The sequence below is a fragment of the Danio rerio genome, chromosome 15 (assembly GCF_052040795.2).
Source record: "Danio rerio strain M-AB ecotype USA chromosome 15, GRCz13ab, whole genome shotgun sequence".
NCBI classification, from domain to species: domain Eukaryota; kingdom Metazoa; phylum Chordata; class Actinopteri; order Cypriniformes; family Danionidae; genus Danio; species Danio rerio.
Window position 1 is genome coordinate 17,820,406 of NC_141035.1, and position 17,029 is coordinate 17,837,434.

The window sequence follows — 17,029 nt, forward strand, 5'->3', positions numbered from 1 at the left end:
CATGGTGGATAAAAGTCCTCTTCTGAACACATCTACATAACAATATTGAGTCTGTCATAGCGCCATCTGCTTGCAGAAGGTAGTTTTGCTTATAACTCAGCCCCACAATGTCTAATCTGCCTGAAACTTCACATGGTTGATTAAATTCCTCTTCTAAAGACATCAACATACCAACATTAAGACAGTCAAAGCGCCACCTGCTGGCAGAAGGTAGTTTGGCTTATAACTCAGCCACAAAATGACTGATCTGCCTGAAAATTCACATGGTTGATAAGATTCCTCTCCTGGGGTCCGTTCTTCGTACCTCGCTTAAATGATCTAAGATTATTTGGCAGATCCCGGATCTTTTAATCTTGATAACTGATCTCTGTCTAATTTGGTTCTTCAAACGAGTTCGCGAATCAGATTAGAATGTCTGGATAAACTGATCTGAGATCGCTGCGTGTGTTGTGAAGGACAGATCTATAGATCCTCGAAATCATGATCAGCAATGCAACGATTGGCTGACGGCACAGCAGCGTAATGACATCATCTGATTAATATTCAATTATCCATGTGAGCAAAATTACATCAAATTAGCAGTAAACGGCTTGTTAAATATGACACGCAAGAACTTTTTCACATTTGTTGTGAGCTGCAGGCTTTCCACTTTCATGTGTCAAGTGTATTCATCATGTATTTCATTGCAAATCAATGTATTTATTTCTACATTTAGAAAAGGTTTTCTTTATTATAGTAGCTGTTTTTTAATCGGTGTAAAGAATAACTGGTTGTTTACAAAAGCGTTTTCATATTGGTAAAGGCGTCTGCAACTTTTGTGAAGCATCAAATCACTGGCATATTAACTATCAAAACATGTTTATGATTGCTGAAATGTATTATTGCTTTAAAAAAGTCACATATTGTGCATTTCTATCATACACAATTTGTACTAAAGCGATCTAAAAAGTTCATATCAATACGTTTTCTCTTTGCACCAGGTGGCAGTCTTTGTACTTTCATTTCGAGGGTGCAGATTGCATACGTTTTATTAAAACGTATAACTTAATTTATTTTATTAATGACTATAACTTTATATATATAGTTAAAAAATATGTACCATTTTCCCAAGTGTATATAACTACTACTGTAAGAAAATATCAGAATTCGGAACATACTTTCTGTATTATCTTTGCTTGAACTGAGCCGATCTAATCCTGTTTATATGAATTGAACCTGCTCCCGATCAGGTTTGACCTAGCAGAACTGTTGCCATGACAACAACTCTCGGATCAGCTTTGAAGAACGAAACGATCCTGGATCGTGTCAAATCGTCAATATCCAAATCCAGCTAACTGAGTAATCCACGTACGAAGAACGGACCCCTGAAGACATCTACATACCAATCTTGAGTCACAGTCATAGCGCCACCTGCTGACAGGAGGAAGTTTGGCATGAATCTATGATTTTCTCTGCTTCTTTATATATATATATAGGCTTAAAATATTATTGTTCGCTGTTCTTTGCCATCCTGAGGCCACAGGGTGGCGGTGAGCCCGGGTGCGAGGTCCCTATCATCGCTGCTTGCAGCTTTAATTATTCTTCTTCTTCCGCGGAATGAATCGCTGTTTTGAGGGGCTAAACATGCCCGAAAACTCACGCAACTTTGCACACGCCTCAGAAGTGGCGAAAATTTACGTTTGTTATGGGCTTCGGAAGTGGGCGTGGCAAAATGACTCGACAGCGCCAACTAGAAAAATTAAACGGACAAGCCCCCGATCCACAAATCACGCACATGCACGAAAATTGGCACACACCTCAAACATGCCAAAACATACGAAAAAGTCTCTTGGAGCCATATCTCAAACCCAACAGGAAGTCGGATATTTTGTACTTCCTGTGGCGAAAAAGTGGCGTTTTTGCCATTTCCAGGCGTTGTATTTTAACAAACTCCTCCTAGGGATTTTATCCGATCGACACCAAAATTGGGTTTTGTCATCTAAAGGCCTTGGCGATGTTAAATTGCGAAGCTTTAGAGTTTTCGTCGATGGGCGTGTCCGTGGCGGTCTCGCAAACTTTGACGATTCGCCACAAAACAGGAAGTCGTTATAACTCAGGCATGCATTATCCGATCTGCCTTAAATTTCACACGTTTAATAAGAGTCCTGACCTGAACACGTTTACATGCCGATATCCAGATATAGTTATAGCGCCACCTGCTGGCCACAGGAAATGACATGTTTTACACTGTAACAAACTCCTCCCACAAATTTTTTCGTATCAGCACCAAATTTGAGTGGCGTCATCTGAAAGCTCTATCGGTGATATATTGTGAAGATCTAGAGTTTTCGGAGAGGGGCGTGTCCGTGGCGGCATGACAAACCTCAACGCTTCGCCATGGAACAGGAAGTCCTCATAACTCAACCACACAAAGTCTGATTAGCCTGAAACTTCATATGGTTGATAAAAGTCCTCCCCTGAACACATCCACATAACAATATTGAAGTGGGCGTGGCAAAATGACTCGACAGCGCCACCTAGAAAAATTAAACGGACGAGCCCCTGATCTACGAATCACGCACATGCGCGAAAATTGGCACACACCTCAAACACGCCAAAACATACGAAAAAGTCTCTTGGAGCCATATCTCAAACCCAACAGGAAGTCTGATATTTTTAACTTCCTGCTGCAAATAAGTGGCATTTTTGCCATTTCCAGGAGTTGTATCTTAACGAACTCCTCCTAGGCATTTTATGCTATCGACACCAAAATTGGGTTTTGTCATCTAAAGGCCTTGACGATGTTAAATTGCTGAGCTTTATAGTTTTTGTCGATGGGCGGGTCCGTGGCGGCCCCGCAAACTTTGACGATTCGCCACAAAACCGGAAGTCATTATAACTTAGGCATGCATTATCCGATCTGCCTCAAAATTCACATGTTTAATAAGAGTCCAGACCTGAACACGTTTACATGCCGATATCCAGATACAGTTATAGCACCACCTGCTGGCCACAGGAAATGACATGATTCACAAAGTAATAAACTCATCCCACAAATTTTTTCGTATCAGCACCAAATTTGGTGGGTTGTTATCTGAAAGCTTAAGTGATGATATATTGTGAAGATCTAGAGTTTTTGCAGAGGGGCGTGTCCGTGGCGGCATGACAAACCTCAACGCTTCGCCGTGGAACAGGAAGTCCTTATATCTCAACCACACAAAGTCAGATCAGCCTGAAACTTCACATGGTTGATAAAAGTCCTCTCCTGAACACATCCCCAAAACAGTAATGAGTCAGTCATAACGCCATCTGCTGGCAGAAGGTAGATAGGCTTATAACTCAGCCAAACAACATCCGATCTAACTGAAACTTCACATGGTTGATTAAATTCCATTACTGAAGGCATGTACATGCCAATCTTAAGTCACAGTTATAGCGCCACCTGCTGGCAGATGGTAGTTTGCATTATAACTCAACCACACAAAGTCCGATCTGCCTGAAAGTTCACATGGTTGATAAAAGTCCTCTCCTGAACACATCTACATAACAACATTGAGTCTGTCATAGCGCCACCTGCTGACAAAAGGCAGTTTGGCTTATAACTCAGCTAAACAATGTTCGATCTGCCTGAAGCTTCACATGGTTGATAAGATTCCTCTCCTGGTGACATCTACATGCCAATCTTGAGTCACAGTCATAGCGCCACCTGCTGAGAGGAGGAAGTTTGGCATAAATCTGTGATTTTCTCAGATTTTTTAAATATATCGGCTTAAATTATTACTGTTCGCTGTTCTCTGTCATCCTGAGGCCACCGGGCGGCGGTGATCCCGGGTGCGAGGTCCCTATCATCGCTGCTTGCAGCTTTAATTGAATTTATTATTTAAACATATATGCTTAAAATGTAACTTCAATTTGTTTAAATTTCTATAGGTGTCAGTTCTGGATGGAGTTATTTGCAGACCTTAGAGAAGCTGGATACTTCAACAGGAGTCATGAGCATCAGTGCCTATTGAGATATTGCTTTGGGGATGTTATTCAGAAGGACTTGGATGAGTGTGCGAGGTTGTGGAACAGTCACAGGATTCGTCGTTCCAGAACAGCAGCATGTCCAGGAGGAGTGCCCAATGAACTCTACTACTTACCACAAAGGTGATACATTAGTGTTAAACAGATAAAAGCAATATTCTAATGTTTTAGCTTAAACGAAAAAAAAATCCTTAAGTTTTCTATTTAACATAGGTTTGGCTCCAGAGACTGTGGATTTCAGATCGAACCAGCTGAACTGGATGTCCTTCCTGAGGCTAGCCTGTCAATGACTCCTTGTGGGGACCCAAACATGCAGGAGTACTTGGACTTTGCTATGGAACACAATCAGTTACAGAAGCCAGAGAACTGGGAATCTGCATCAGAACTGTACATGAAACTAAAAGAAATGGCTCAGCTATGAAATTATCAAAAAAGGAGGGGTATTGTGGTGGTGGAATACTGCTGTCTGTCTAAACGCAATGATTATGTATGTCACCCACAGCTTAATTGTTTTTTTAAAGTGAAGTAAATAAACCAAAAAATAGTAACAATAATTTATTAATTTTCTGTAGTATATGAAACAAAACTTCTTGAACTACTTTTTTTTTTTAATCTTTTTTCCTTCTGTGCTTTATAAAGGTATTCCAGTTTAGGAGTCACAAATCTAGAACATTTTCCATAAATTGACATGAGAAAATTTTCCTCACCTACTTTTACTTTATAAAAGACTATTTTTGCAACTGCACTTTAAAGTGAACATTAAAACAACATTCAGTCTTAACTCTAGGGTCTTCCATCATTTAGCTTAAAAACAGCCAAATCCTGGACTATTTTGAATTCCAAAGTCCATTTGTGACTTAAACAAATTGTATGAGTTAAGCAGTGGTAATTTCAAGGTGTTTGCACATGTATTTGCCATTGGCAATGCAGAGTTATCCAGGAACTGTATTTTTGGCGGTGGTTCCAAGCCAGATGGGGGAAGTGAAGACAGCCCAGTAGCGAACATCAAAACACCTTCCACAGACACAGCATCCTGGCCTTCTGCAAAAAAAAACAAGAACAATTCAGACACATAATTAGGGGTTTAAGCACAATTAGTATTGGTCTTTTTTTCCTTCTGTGATTTAGGTAGTTACATGATTGCTAAATAAAACATAGTCTTTTGATGCTTATTCACCTAAAGGCCAGATATGCTTGAACCCTGATAAATGTGAAATTTAACTGCAATGTGTGTTTTTTATAACTAGTCAAGAAAACACATGGCAGTTAAATTTCACATTTATCAGGGGGTAAATAACAAAACTTCACAATCAAGGAGATAGTCTGCCCATTAGCCCATGGTTTGACTTTCTTTAAGTCTTCGATTACTCCCCGGAGGACTGAGGTCGGGTTTGAAGAGTATCTTAAGGTCAAAAGCAGCAAGGGGCTTTTCAGAGTGGCACAAGACAGGGGCCAACAAAGTAGGGTGTTGCTGTAGTGCAGTCTAAAACTCCAGAGTTCAAAGACCCTGCCTGAATCTAGAGAGTGAACACAACATTGCTTCACTGCTGTATAGTGACAATGAGCTCTATGCACAGCAAGAGTTTTAAACCCAATGATAAACTTTCAGTAAATGCTTAAATGTGACTATTTTCAATTTCACAAGGTTGTTTTACAGCATTGATGTTGTAATGTAACTACAATACATTCAGTTATATAGACTTCAGCATTTATTTAGTTCAAGCGTAAAAAGAGGTAAAAGACCGTTATAACCACTAATGCCGTCAGTAGCAACAGGCTGGCGCAGAAATTCCATTGAAAATACTGGGGTAAAATAAACTGACAAATGCACTTTCAAAACTTTGTTGTTATAAATTTAATTTAAAATATAACTTCAAACTTTTCCCTCATCAGTATATACACACAATATGTCAATGACAAGAAGAAAGTTAAGAAATTCTAACAAATATAATAATAATAATAATAATAAAATAATGTGATAAAGACAATCTCATCACTACAAATATCATCTTACCTGTCAATTACAGATGCGTTGCGGTCAATAACATACCATTTTAGGTAGTCTGAAACTATTTCTCTCTTTTCCTCCACAGTAGCCACTTCAAGAGTTCACACTTAGCTGATGATTGATTATAAGCAAGTTTGGCATGCTGTCCCGGGAGAGAGCCCTGAGCTCGAAGGTTCTAGAGCCCTGGGCTCCCTCCCGTTTGGAGGTAGAGAGGGGAGCCTCGAGCTCAGGTAGATCTCGACAACTCCCCTTTTTATAATAGCTAAAGATTAAGATTGAAGGCTATTAAAAGATATGCTGCATTGTTAGATTACCTGTATTGAAATTTAGATTTAACGATTAACTTGTTGTGCATGTTTTTGGAATGTGGGAGGAAACTGGAGAACCCGGGGAAAACCCACGCAAGCACGGGAAAAACATGCAAACTACACACAGAAACGACCACCGGCCTGTTAAGGAACTAGAACCGGTGACGTTCTTGCTGTGAGGCGACAGTGCTAGTCACTGAGCCACCGTGCTGCCCTATGGAGGGAAAGGTGAAAAGGTAGGGGTGGAAGGGGGGATTCTTCAAATCGAAGATGACTGTAGTGAGAAAACCCTGGCTCTTTATAGTGGTTAGGAATGGCCTGATTGGTGGATCAAGCATGCTAATGCAGAACCAGCCGTGTTCAATCATAATCACATGCTCCTCTCGAAATTAGTTTATGAATAAACTTCACTTCAAGAGTTCACACTTAGCTGATGATTGATTATAAGCAAGTTTGGCATGCTGTCCCGGGAGAGAGCCCAGAGCTCGAAGGTTCTTGAGCCCTGGGCTCCCTCCCGTTTGGAGGTAGAGAGGGGAGCCTCGAACTCAGGTAGATCTCGACAACTCCCCAAAATGCTCCGCTCGGGACAGCAGCCGCATATTTGAAGAACCCCCCCAAAACGCACATGAGATTAATGCCATATCCGGCTGCTGAAAAGTGATACAGAAATAGCTTGGAGGAGCAACAGAGACTGGTGTGGGTGTAAAAATTAACTGAAAGTGCTTATGTATGACTATGTGTGCTCCCGGGGCCGGTTAATTGTAAGGACCAGCGGGAGAGTGAGTGGGGTAAGTGTAAAGGTTTAAAACATATGTGGTGAGTCTCATAAAGGTTTAGTATAGTAGTGATGGAAAATGAAGCTGTAAGGTTCTGCGGAGCTGTAGCTGCAGATGAGAAGCGGTTAACTGATTAACCGCTTTGGCAGTCCAATGGGGGGTGTGTCAGTAGTGGTATGGATAAATGGTAGTGTGCGTGAGCTCCGGTGGAGCGACACTGCTGCAGCAGTGGTGCAGGGGGGATGAAGCTCGGCTGAGCGTTTTAACTGCTTTAGCAGTGCTGGGAGTGACAGAAGTGGTATAAATGTTATGGAAGTGTGCATGAGCTCCAGCAGAGCGTCACTGCTGCAGCCGTGGTGCAGGGGATGTAAATGATGCTCAGCTGAGCGTCTCTGCTGCTGCAGAGGTGCAATGGAAGTCAGTATCTGGAAGGTAAATACGCCTCCGCAGAGACGTTTAACTGCTTTGGCAGTGCTGGAGAGTGTATCAGTAGTGGATTGCTAAGTGGAAGTGTATATGCGCCCGCTAAGCGTCACTGCTGCGGCAGTGATGTAGAGGGGAGTGATGCACGGCTGAGCTTCTCTGCAGCTGCAGAGGTGCGGTGGAAGTCAGTATCTAAAGGGAAGTGCGCTTTGGAGAGCTGATTAACAGCTGTGTAGCAGATAGGAATCAGGCACAGTAGAGCGACTCTGTGGCTGCAGGGGTGCATAGGTATTCAGAGTCTGGTGCATTATATGTGTGAAAGCAATACATGTTCCCGCTAAGCCTTTACAGCTGTATTATAGCGGGGAGTGTGGTGATGGAAAATAAATTGATACTACAATGCAATGTAATTAAGTGGAGCTGCTGTAAAAGTGTGATGGTGGTCAGTATGTAAGCAATACGAGTTCCCGCTAAGCCTTTATGGCTGTATCGTTGCGGGGAGTGTGGTGATGGAGAATAAATTGATGCTACAATGCAATGTAATTAAGTGGAGCTGCTGTAGAGGTGTAATTGTAGTCAGTATGGAAGCAATACGAGTTCCCGCTACGCCTTTACGGCTGTATTATTGCGGCGGAGTGTGATAGTGGTTAAATTTTTGAAAAAAAGTGTACATGTGAGCTCTTAAAGAGCTTCACTGCTGTGGCAGTGGGAGCTTGGGGCTACCCCTGTGGGAGTCCAAGCTGCGGAGAATGAGTGTAAGTGAAATTGAAAAATTATGAAGAGGAAGAGAAGTTTAATAAAATAAAAAGGAAAGTTTAGTAAAAATGAGTCTTATGCAACTAAGACAGAAAGTAGGAAGAACAGACAGAGTCGTGCTGCTTGGAAACTAGGTTGAAGTCTGCAACCGAGAATCAGCTGGGCTTCTCTGAGGAAATATTGGCTGAGGCAAATTGAGGATTTAAAGGTGTTAGAGGACCAATGACAGAGTTTATATCTGTTATTGGAAGACTGTTCAGGCAGGGCGTCACTGCTGCAGGATTGGTGCAGGGGAAAAAATAATCTCAGCAGAGCTTCTCTGCAGTTACAGAAGTGCAATAAAATCAGTGGTTCATAGAATTAAGGCTAAACAGCCGTCTCTGCAGTTGCAGCTCAGGCAAAGCTTAACTGTTGCAGCAGTGGTGCAGAGGGAGAATAAGGCTCGGCAAAGCCTCTGTGCAGTAGCAGAGGTGCAGTGGTACTCAGTATTAGAGCCTCACACGGAAATACTAAGTACTATTAGCAGTGATATTTAGAGATGAAAGTGAAAAAGGGGCTCAGCTAGAGCGTCACTGCAGTTGCAGTGATGTTAATGGGGTGTATAGTTAAGTGGAGCACCTAAACAGTCGATATTAGTAAGTTTTGAGTGCTCCCACAGGGACGTTAAATACTGCCTTTAGTGATATGTAAAGATGAAGGTGAATAAGGCATATGCTAGAGGGTCACTGCGGTAGCAGTGGTGCTTTGGGTGTGCAACTCTGCGGAGCATTTCTGCGGCTGCAGTGGTGTAGTGGGCCAGTATGGAGGCAACTTGTGCTCCCGCAGAAGCATTTACTGCTGTATTAGTGCGGGGAGTGCAACGATAGTGGTATTTAGAAAATTTGTAAGTGTATGCAAGCTCATTTAGAACGTTCCTGTTGCAGCAACTGAAACTCAAGACAACCCCTGAATTGGTCGGAGCTGTGGTGAATGAAAGTGAATAGAAGTATAGGATAGTTTAAATTTGGAGAGAAAAAGTTAAAGCTAGAAAAACAGAGAAGGATAGTGAAGGAGCTCCTATGTTAAATAGGAAGGGAAATAGGAAGGAAATGACAGAGTCATACTTCATACCCAATAATGCATGATGGTGGAAGTTGGCTGGAGAGGATCGGCTGGGCTTCCCCGAGGTGGTATTGCTCTTCTGTGGTGTAAAAATGCTAAGAGGTTTAGAACCAGGGCCGGAGTGGGACACCTTTTCAGCTCTGGAGTTTCAAGCCTCAGACCAGCCCACCTCAGTTCACGACTGACTATATTAAAATAAATAAATATTTCCAAATCAGTTTCTAATGGCACTATCATGTCTTTTTTTTTTTTTTTTTTTTTTGAGAAAACAGCTGCTTTAGAACTTCAAATGTTCTACAACCCTAACAGTATTATATGTCTTATCAATAAAAATGAAAACACTAAATTACTCTAGCAAGGATCGAATCCGGGTCCGCGGCGTCTTAACCTAATGTGCTAACCACTCGACCACAACAACAACAAAAGAGAAAAGTTGCGGTAAAATAATGAATAAAAAGGCTGTGGTCAAGTAAATAAATTAAAAAAGTGTCACTGCTGAGAGCAACAGATTCTGGAGCTAGGGACACCGGCCCTCGCGGCCAAAAAAAACCGGACCGGCCCACCGGGAATTCTCCCAGTCCTCCCGATTAGCCAATCCGGGCCTGTTTAGAACGGGTGTGTGGGGGAACGGATATCATCCTGCATCCTTTCATCCTGCGAAGATAGATCAGATATGGTTAGGTGTATTGTTGGATTGAAATGTCATACTTAGTTCAGAAGACTTAAATTAAAAAGGCTAGTGTGAATATGGCATCGAGGGTGTGGGCTATGTGAGTGGAAAAGTGTCATTTGCAAAGAGTGTAAATGTATTTAGAAATGGATGTGGAGTGTAATAGGTTGGATGAGGGTCAGCTTCTGCAACCAGCTGACATGATCTCTGAAATGAGAAAAACAAGAGAGAATCAGAAATGACATTACAACATGGTACATGTATGACAAACACAATGAATTATTTTAGCTGATAACCATGCGGGGCGTCTTAATAAGAGCATGGGCAACTAAGTGTGGAAGTGCCTTTGTTAATGCATGGTATGAAGCCTCATTGTCGCAACGAGCAAAGATAGAAGGGGTAGGCATTTGTCCCTCCTAAGGATGGCAGATTAAATGGGAAATCTGCTCGTCTAGTGGTCCTGATGTACCTCTTGAAGACAGGGTAGGTGGAATTATAGTGGAGTTTAAACCCCTTGGTTTGTATCTAAAGCAGAGTCAATTTATGAAACATCAGACATGTCAGAAATGTCCTTTAATTCGTGGAAGCGGGAAGTTTGTTTCTTTGCCGTTTTCACATCTAACCAACTTGCCATTATAAGCTTATGGCTTATAAGTGTATGGACATGAGTCACTGGGGCATATTACGATTGGACTTCTATGCCTAATGCGTTGAATGTTTTTCAGTAGCAGAGTAAACTTTTTAGAAGTTAAACTGCTATCAGATGTGGCAGTTTTTTTTCCCTTGATTTATACATTATATAATTATTTATTTACTTTATTATTTATTTATTTATTAATTTATGTATTTATTTATTTATCATCTGCCAACATCAAACCCTGAACTTAAAATTAATGTCACCATTTAGTAGTAATTGTGTAAATGTAATGATAATCATTCATGAGCTTGTCATGAGAGAGGGTGGGACCATCTCAAATTTTTTGAGAGTTCATTGGATGGTGACGCTTCTCCTTTCAGCTATTGGCTCGTAGGAGTGTCAATCAAAGTTGCAGAAAAAGGCTGGCGGCCATTTTGTTTGCCAGAGAACTAGTGTTATGATTGGAGACGCTACTCTATTAAATGCACCACAGCGACTAGTTTGGAGGATTAACATGGATGTTTATCAATGTATGCATAAGTTGTGGACTGATGTTTTAAGGATTGGATTGTCTAGAACCTTGATTGAGAGGTGAGTCATTCTATTCACGCTAGAATCATCCTTTAAAGATGGATGTTTAATCTTAGTTGTAGTTTGTGAGACTTCCCCTTAAAAAGTGTCATGCATGTTACCGCTGGTGCACCCCTAGAAGAGAGTTCAGCTTGGATCGCAGGCATCGAGAGTTTAGGCAAAGTTCATGGATGGTGATCGAGTTTTTACTGTGATCTTGTTGGAGAATTGGGTTGAAGACACAGAGATTGCATTGTGTGAGGCAATTTGAAGTAGAAGGTTGAGAAGTTGTAGTTGGATAAGTTGTTGAAGTTGTTGTTGTAGAAGTTGATGTAGCTGGAGAAGTTGTTGTTGTTGTTGTTGTTGGAGAAGTTGATGTAGCTGGAGAAGTTGTTGTTGGAGAAGTTGATGTAGCTGGAGAAGTTGCTGTAGCAGCTGATGCAGAGCAGTGTATTCTTCAAATCGAAGATGACTGTAGTAAGAAAACCCTGGCTCTTTATAGTGGTTAGGAATGGCCTGATTGGTGGATCAAGCATGCTAATGCAGAACCAGCCGTGTTCAATCATAATCACGTGCTCCTCTCGAAATTAGTTTATGAATAAACTTCACATGTCTCAGACAACCTGCTGTCTGTAACATTGTGCTGTGTCTCATCATACATTCGTGCAGAGAATCCAATGAAGCAGCATTCTCAATCTGAAACAAATGAAAAGGGCCATAAACACCCCAGTCAATAACTAAGCACTGTAACTTTTTGCCTATTTTTTAATGAGATACATACACAGCATAGTGTATATAGTGGATATAGCAAGTAAACACTGTCTCAAATCACTGCAGAAACTATAAGAAAATCTGCCCTACCATACTGTAGCCTTACGCTATTCTCACCTCTTGCAAAGCTTTACTTATTTCTGCATCAGTTATTACATTAATCGGTGCTTTGAATAAAGGCTGGCCTGCAAGATGATGTACAAGATCTTTTGATAGGAAATGGGGTCCTGGACCTCCATGCACAACTGACACAGCAATCATCTTTCCTGCCAGGTAGTATTCATCCTCCCTAACAGCTGTAAATAAAGTCATATTGCAAAACAAACAATGGATTATATACTGTTATATAAACGCATTTGTCATGTGATATATATGGTCAATGACCATTAACCAACCATTAAGTAGCCTACAGTACACATCTAACCCATTTGCATACCGTTTGCATTGTAGGCCAAGAATCGATGTCCTTATGGTCCATCAAAAATGGGCCGGTCTTTTAGGTGTTTCATTAATAGAGTTAAAAACTCTCGTCTTGGACCTCCAGTGTCAAGTCCCTCCTCCAGAACACCAGTATCATCCGTAAATTTGACCAGCATGTCACAGGTTTCAGAATATGTTGTACGCTTGAAACCTCTGACAGCCCCATCCCAAACATTAGCCCTTGAGATGTTGAACCGGCTGACCATTTTATGATCAATAGGAAGTGACAGGTTTGCTACAATGTCAGGTAATGTAATGTCCGTCTCCTCCCTGTAATGACAAAAAGTGACTTAATTTGTGTATATTCCAGATATACCAGAACTATTGTACAGTGAAAAAACAGGAGTGCTATAGTAAAAATCTGTCATATTACATTGCTGTGTGTTGGAAATTATTCACATTGACAGCAATTGGCTCTTCGTTTTCTTGCTCAACATTTGGTGAATACAGGTCTGTGTATTTACTGTTGGGGATTTATTATTTTCATGTTAAAACATCTTATAAACCAAAATGTCCTCCTCATATAATCAGTAATATAAATTTCAATTCTGTCAGCCATTATGATTTTTTTTTACCTGTAGCAAGAAGTATTTTCTGGACCCGTTTCAGGTGGATCCAGATCCTCATCATCAGATATCGTTATCTGAAAAAAAAAGATTAAAATGTCTGAAACAAATGAAAGACTGAAACACTGAAAGCAAAAAATGTCATGATGCCAGTCTGCCTTATTACCTGTCCTGGCTGAATTGTTGATGAATGTCTTGGAGCATCTCTGAAACATTATCAAAATGATTAGCTCTATGATGAAGGCTATAATGTAGTTTTGAGTAAAATGTAATAGTTAATGTAAAAAAAATTAAAAGACGAAAAAAAAATTGTGTTATACATGACATTACACAAATGGTATTTTCTGTTTCAAGTTCATCAGAGCAAAGTTCATCATGCAATTTGGCATCTAGGGTTCATCTATGATTCTAACCGATAAAATTTACATTTATTAATTTGGCAGATGCTTTTATCCAAAGTGACTTACAAATAGTATGCAGTGGACAGATGTAACTGTAGAGTGAATGGGGTAAGGTGCCTTGCTCAAGTGCACTTAGGTCATGGGTTGCTGGCACAGAGAATCGAACCAGCAAACTTCTGCTTACAAGCCCAACTCTCTAACAACCAGACCTCAACTGTAATGAGAGGCAATGGGTCTTTTCTAGTGGCCAAGGTGTTCTGGGCTAGAGTGGGTGTTTTGAATATCTTAAAACCTACAGTCAAATCATGTAAACATCATGTAAGACACACCCAAGATTCCTATTGGTTGACTAACACTAGAAAAAAAAAATCTCTCATTACATCCCCCACTTTATTCTCACATGTTTTTTTTTTTATTGTTTTGATTATTTTTTTACTTGTGTTTATTCCCTTGCAAGAGCTTGTTGTTCTGTTTTTAGGACACACCAATAAGGTCTAGCAGGTAAATTAAGTAAAGCAGTTGTGGGTCCTTTAGGTAGGGTGTGAGGGGGCACCTCAGCCAGTTACAGAAACAGTCTGCAGCATGTAGCAACATGGAGCTTATGTGCAGTCTTGCTGTATTTCCAGCAAAACAAAAGTGGTAAAACATCTCTAAAACAGCAATATAAACGTAAAATGTGTATGTGAAAAAAGTAGTGAAATATCTGCTAGTACTTTTATCACAATTTTGCGAGTTAAATGAAAAAAAATTAAATTGCCCTTTGCCTGGTAGTGAAAGCCCTGTAGCCCAAAAAGAAATGAGTTATTAGTATTATTTCCAGAAAAGAAGTAAAGAAAAATATTTTCAACCCATACATGCTGAAAGTTCCTACCTTTCATCTTCCAGTTTGAGTTTGGGAGTACTTTGATTTTGTGGTTCAAAAACCTAAAAGTAAACGGGTAAAATTATTAACAATTTTCAACAGCTCCATTACTGTTCCATTACCACATACAGCATATATTAAAGCTGGATGGTTTCCTGTAATACTGTATAATAGTTACTGCAAAATAATCAAAACTAACATTTTTTCCAATAAATTGTTGACCAAGGCAAATATTTTATGTATAAAATACAATGTAAATCTAATAAACAACTACAAACAAACATAAATTAAAAAAAATAAATAACTGATGTACCAAAGAGTCAGCTTGATTGAATTCAGCTGTGCTCCTTGTTGTGATGACGATTTCAGAGTCGAAGTCTGAGTCTGAGGTATCATCCACTGAAAAAAATAAATCAAACATTATCTATACTCCAGCAGTAAATATGCAAAAAAAATATTGATTCATGAGATCCACCAACCTCTTTTATAGTGTTTTTCTAGACAAATGAAAAAAGTGATCCTGGCATATGCCTTTCCTATTTCCTTTTTATATTCTGACAATTTGAATGGCCTGTCTGATCCAGGCACATAGTCCACCTCTGAGCAGTCTGGATACAAAAGTACGTAAGGTCCTTCTGGCATGTCCTTGTTAAATGTTCTTATTTTCTCTACAGCATGTTTTAGCAAATCAGGTGCTGCTACGTCGGGGTCTGTAAATAAGGGAAGTGTTTTCCCCCTTAGAGGTTTTAAATCACTTCCATGTGGCACCATCACTCCTACATTTATCTAGTAAAATAACAAAGATTTTTATTAATGTAACGTTATACACGGGTAAAATAAATATACACATACACACATATAGAGAGCATTGTATAGGATGGTCAGTACAACTTACCTGGACTTGTTTTCTTTCTTTAGGCTTGTATCTTCCTTTTGGCCCATAGTTACAAGATTGCCGTTCATTTGACTTTAGGTTTCTGTACTCCATGAAACGTTTGTATGATGGGCATGGTTGTTCTGCTGAAAAGGACAGAGTTCCGTTTCAAAGTAGAAAGATGTAAACCGCAAAAAATCATTATTAGCACTAATGGTTTTATTCACATGGCTTCAAATAGCTAGCCTTTTGCTACACTAAAAATAACAAATAACAACTTACCTTGCTTGGCACGGTCCGGCGGTCGAGACATCCCAGGTGTTTCCGTCTGGTCTGCGTCCTTTAAAAACTCGAAACATCTACCGAACGTAAAACAAAACCGCGTTAGAGTACTCATGTGTTTGCCACAAAACGGGCAAAACATCCCTCGACCGCAGTTTTTATTCGGCCACCATAAACTTCAATTGCTCCACAACACGAATTAACCGCTCTCACCATCAACGACCACTACGCTTCACTCGTCACTTCCGGTGTGTGGTACATTCCGCGTCACTTCCGGTAGGTGGTATATTCCCTTTCCGTAGTGAATCTGTAATTGTAAATTTGTTTCGGGATTTGTAAAAGTGTTTTGCGTCTTGTAAATTTTTTTTCAAAAATGTAAATTTGTTTCGTCCTTGGTAAAATTGTTTTTCCTATGTAAATGTGTCTAATGATAAGTAAAAATGTTTTCCAAAATGTAAATTTGTCTCGAGCTTTTTAAAAGTGTTTCACACTTTGTAATGTTGTTTTGCACTTCCCAGCCACCGTAGCATACAGTTATTTTCCTCCCTGCAAAGGAAAGAGAAATAAATACAATAGAATAAAAATTTTGAACAAACTGTGCTTTAAGCATCTTCACTGTATAAAAAAACACTTTAGCTACACAAGTCCTCAGTCAAGCGCAAAGAGGGATTTTCTCGTTGTTTTATTAATCATGATAAAACAGGCGGCAGCTATTGTGCTCTGTCACTTTAATGGTTTCGCTTTCACGTGTCTTTTGATTCTTAACTCGTTTGTTTATTACAAATTGAGGGCTTATATGAATAATCACTAAACACTGCGTTTTGACACCTATTTGAACATTAAATCGCTCACGTTAATGATTTTAGATGTGTGTGCTCTCTGCTCGTCACAATGTGCTAATGAGACCAAGTGCTGACTGTTTCTGCGTGCCGCACACACACGCGCATAAGCATGCGGTCTTTCGCGCTTTTAAGAGCAACAAGTGAGGACAACTGGAAAGGGGGCAGTAAATAATGAAATAATCGTTTATCTCGATTAATGCATTTTCATAATCGTTAGAAGCTAGGGACATAACGGTATCAGAATTTCACGGTATGGTAATACCTCGGTATGAATGGCACGGTACGGTATTTATTAAATAATTTACAGGAAAAACAAAACTAATGAAAAGACTTTGAAAAAAGTGCCAAAAGTGTTTATTTACCTTAGCACTGAACATATCAATGACATACAAATTAGCCATGTATCTGTAAGTTTTGAAACAGGAACTTTAATTTTTCAATTTTAATAACAAAAAACTATTAAACCATGTAAAAAAAATAAAGTTTCAATTTAGTATTATTGAAAACTCATCACATTCAACATTTAATCACTCACTCACTTAGATAGGGTTTTTAAAGGAAAATTATCATATAAATATAATCTGGTAAAAGCTGGGATCTCTGGGCATGTCCGACGCAACAGAAAAAAAAACCCTCTCATTTGGGACTGAGGTTTCTGGGACAGAGAGATATGATTTTGCCAAGGTTGACAGCAGTG

The 17,029-nt window shown here is 39.9% G+C and overlaps 2 protein-coding genes across 31 annotated transcripts in view; one reads left to right on the plus strand and one right to left on the minus strand.

The window, feature by feature from the left end:
- The window catches only part of LOC101883163 (uncharacterized), a 50,214-nt gene extending 45,611 nt beyond the window's left edge, over positions 1-4,603 (plus strand). For both annotated transcript variants that reach the window (XM_087283877.1, XM_087283876.1), the window contains 2 exons: positions 3,910-4,128; positions 4,219-4,603. In XM_087283877.1, coding sequence (XP_087140003.1) covers positions 3,910-4,128; positions 4,219-4,426 — 427 coding nt within the window. In that variant the 3' untranslated portion in view covers positions 4,427-4,603. The remainder of the gene's footprint in view (positions 1-3,909; positions 4,129-4,218) is intronic.
- Positions 4,548-15,742, minus strand: LOC103908824 (uncharacterized). 29 transcript variants are annotated; one of them, XM_087283859.1, is made up of 14 exons: positions 15,704-15,742; positions 15,491-15,567; positions 15,230-15,351; positions 14,814-15,120; positions 14,648-14,733; positions 14,344-14,396; positions 13,238-13,277; positions 13,081-13,148; positions 12,879-12,968; positions 12,348-12,775; positions 11,377-11,834; positions 9,933-10,254; positions 9,387-9,562; positions 4,548-5,046 (listed from the first exon to the last, which is right to left on the minus strand). In XM_087283859.1, exons 2-10 carry the CDS (start codon positions 15,519-15,521, stop codon positions 12,493-12,495), a joined length of 1,080 nt encoding a protein of 359 aa, XP_087139985.1. In that variant the 5' UTR covers positions 15,522-15,567; positions 15,704-15,742; the 3' UTR covers positions 4,548-5,046; positions 9,387-9,562; positions 9,933-10,254; positions 11,377-11,834; positions 12,348-12,492. The 29 variants fall into 29 exon arrangements, with proteins under 29 accessions (XP_087139985.1, XP_087139980.1, XP_087139979.1 ...); XM_087283854.1 differs by having other exon boundaries at positions 9,933-10,031; positions 15,230-15,354; XM_087283853.1 differs by having other exon boundaries at positions 15,230-15,354.
- Positions 15,743-17,029: the final 1,287 nt, after the last annotated feature.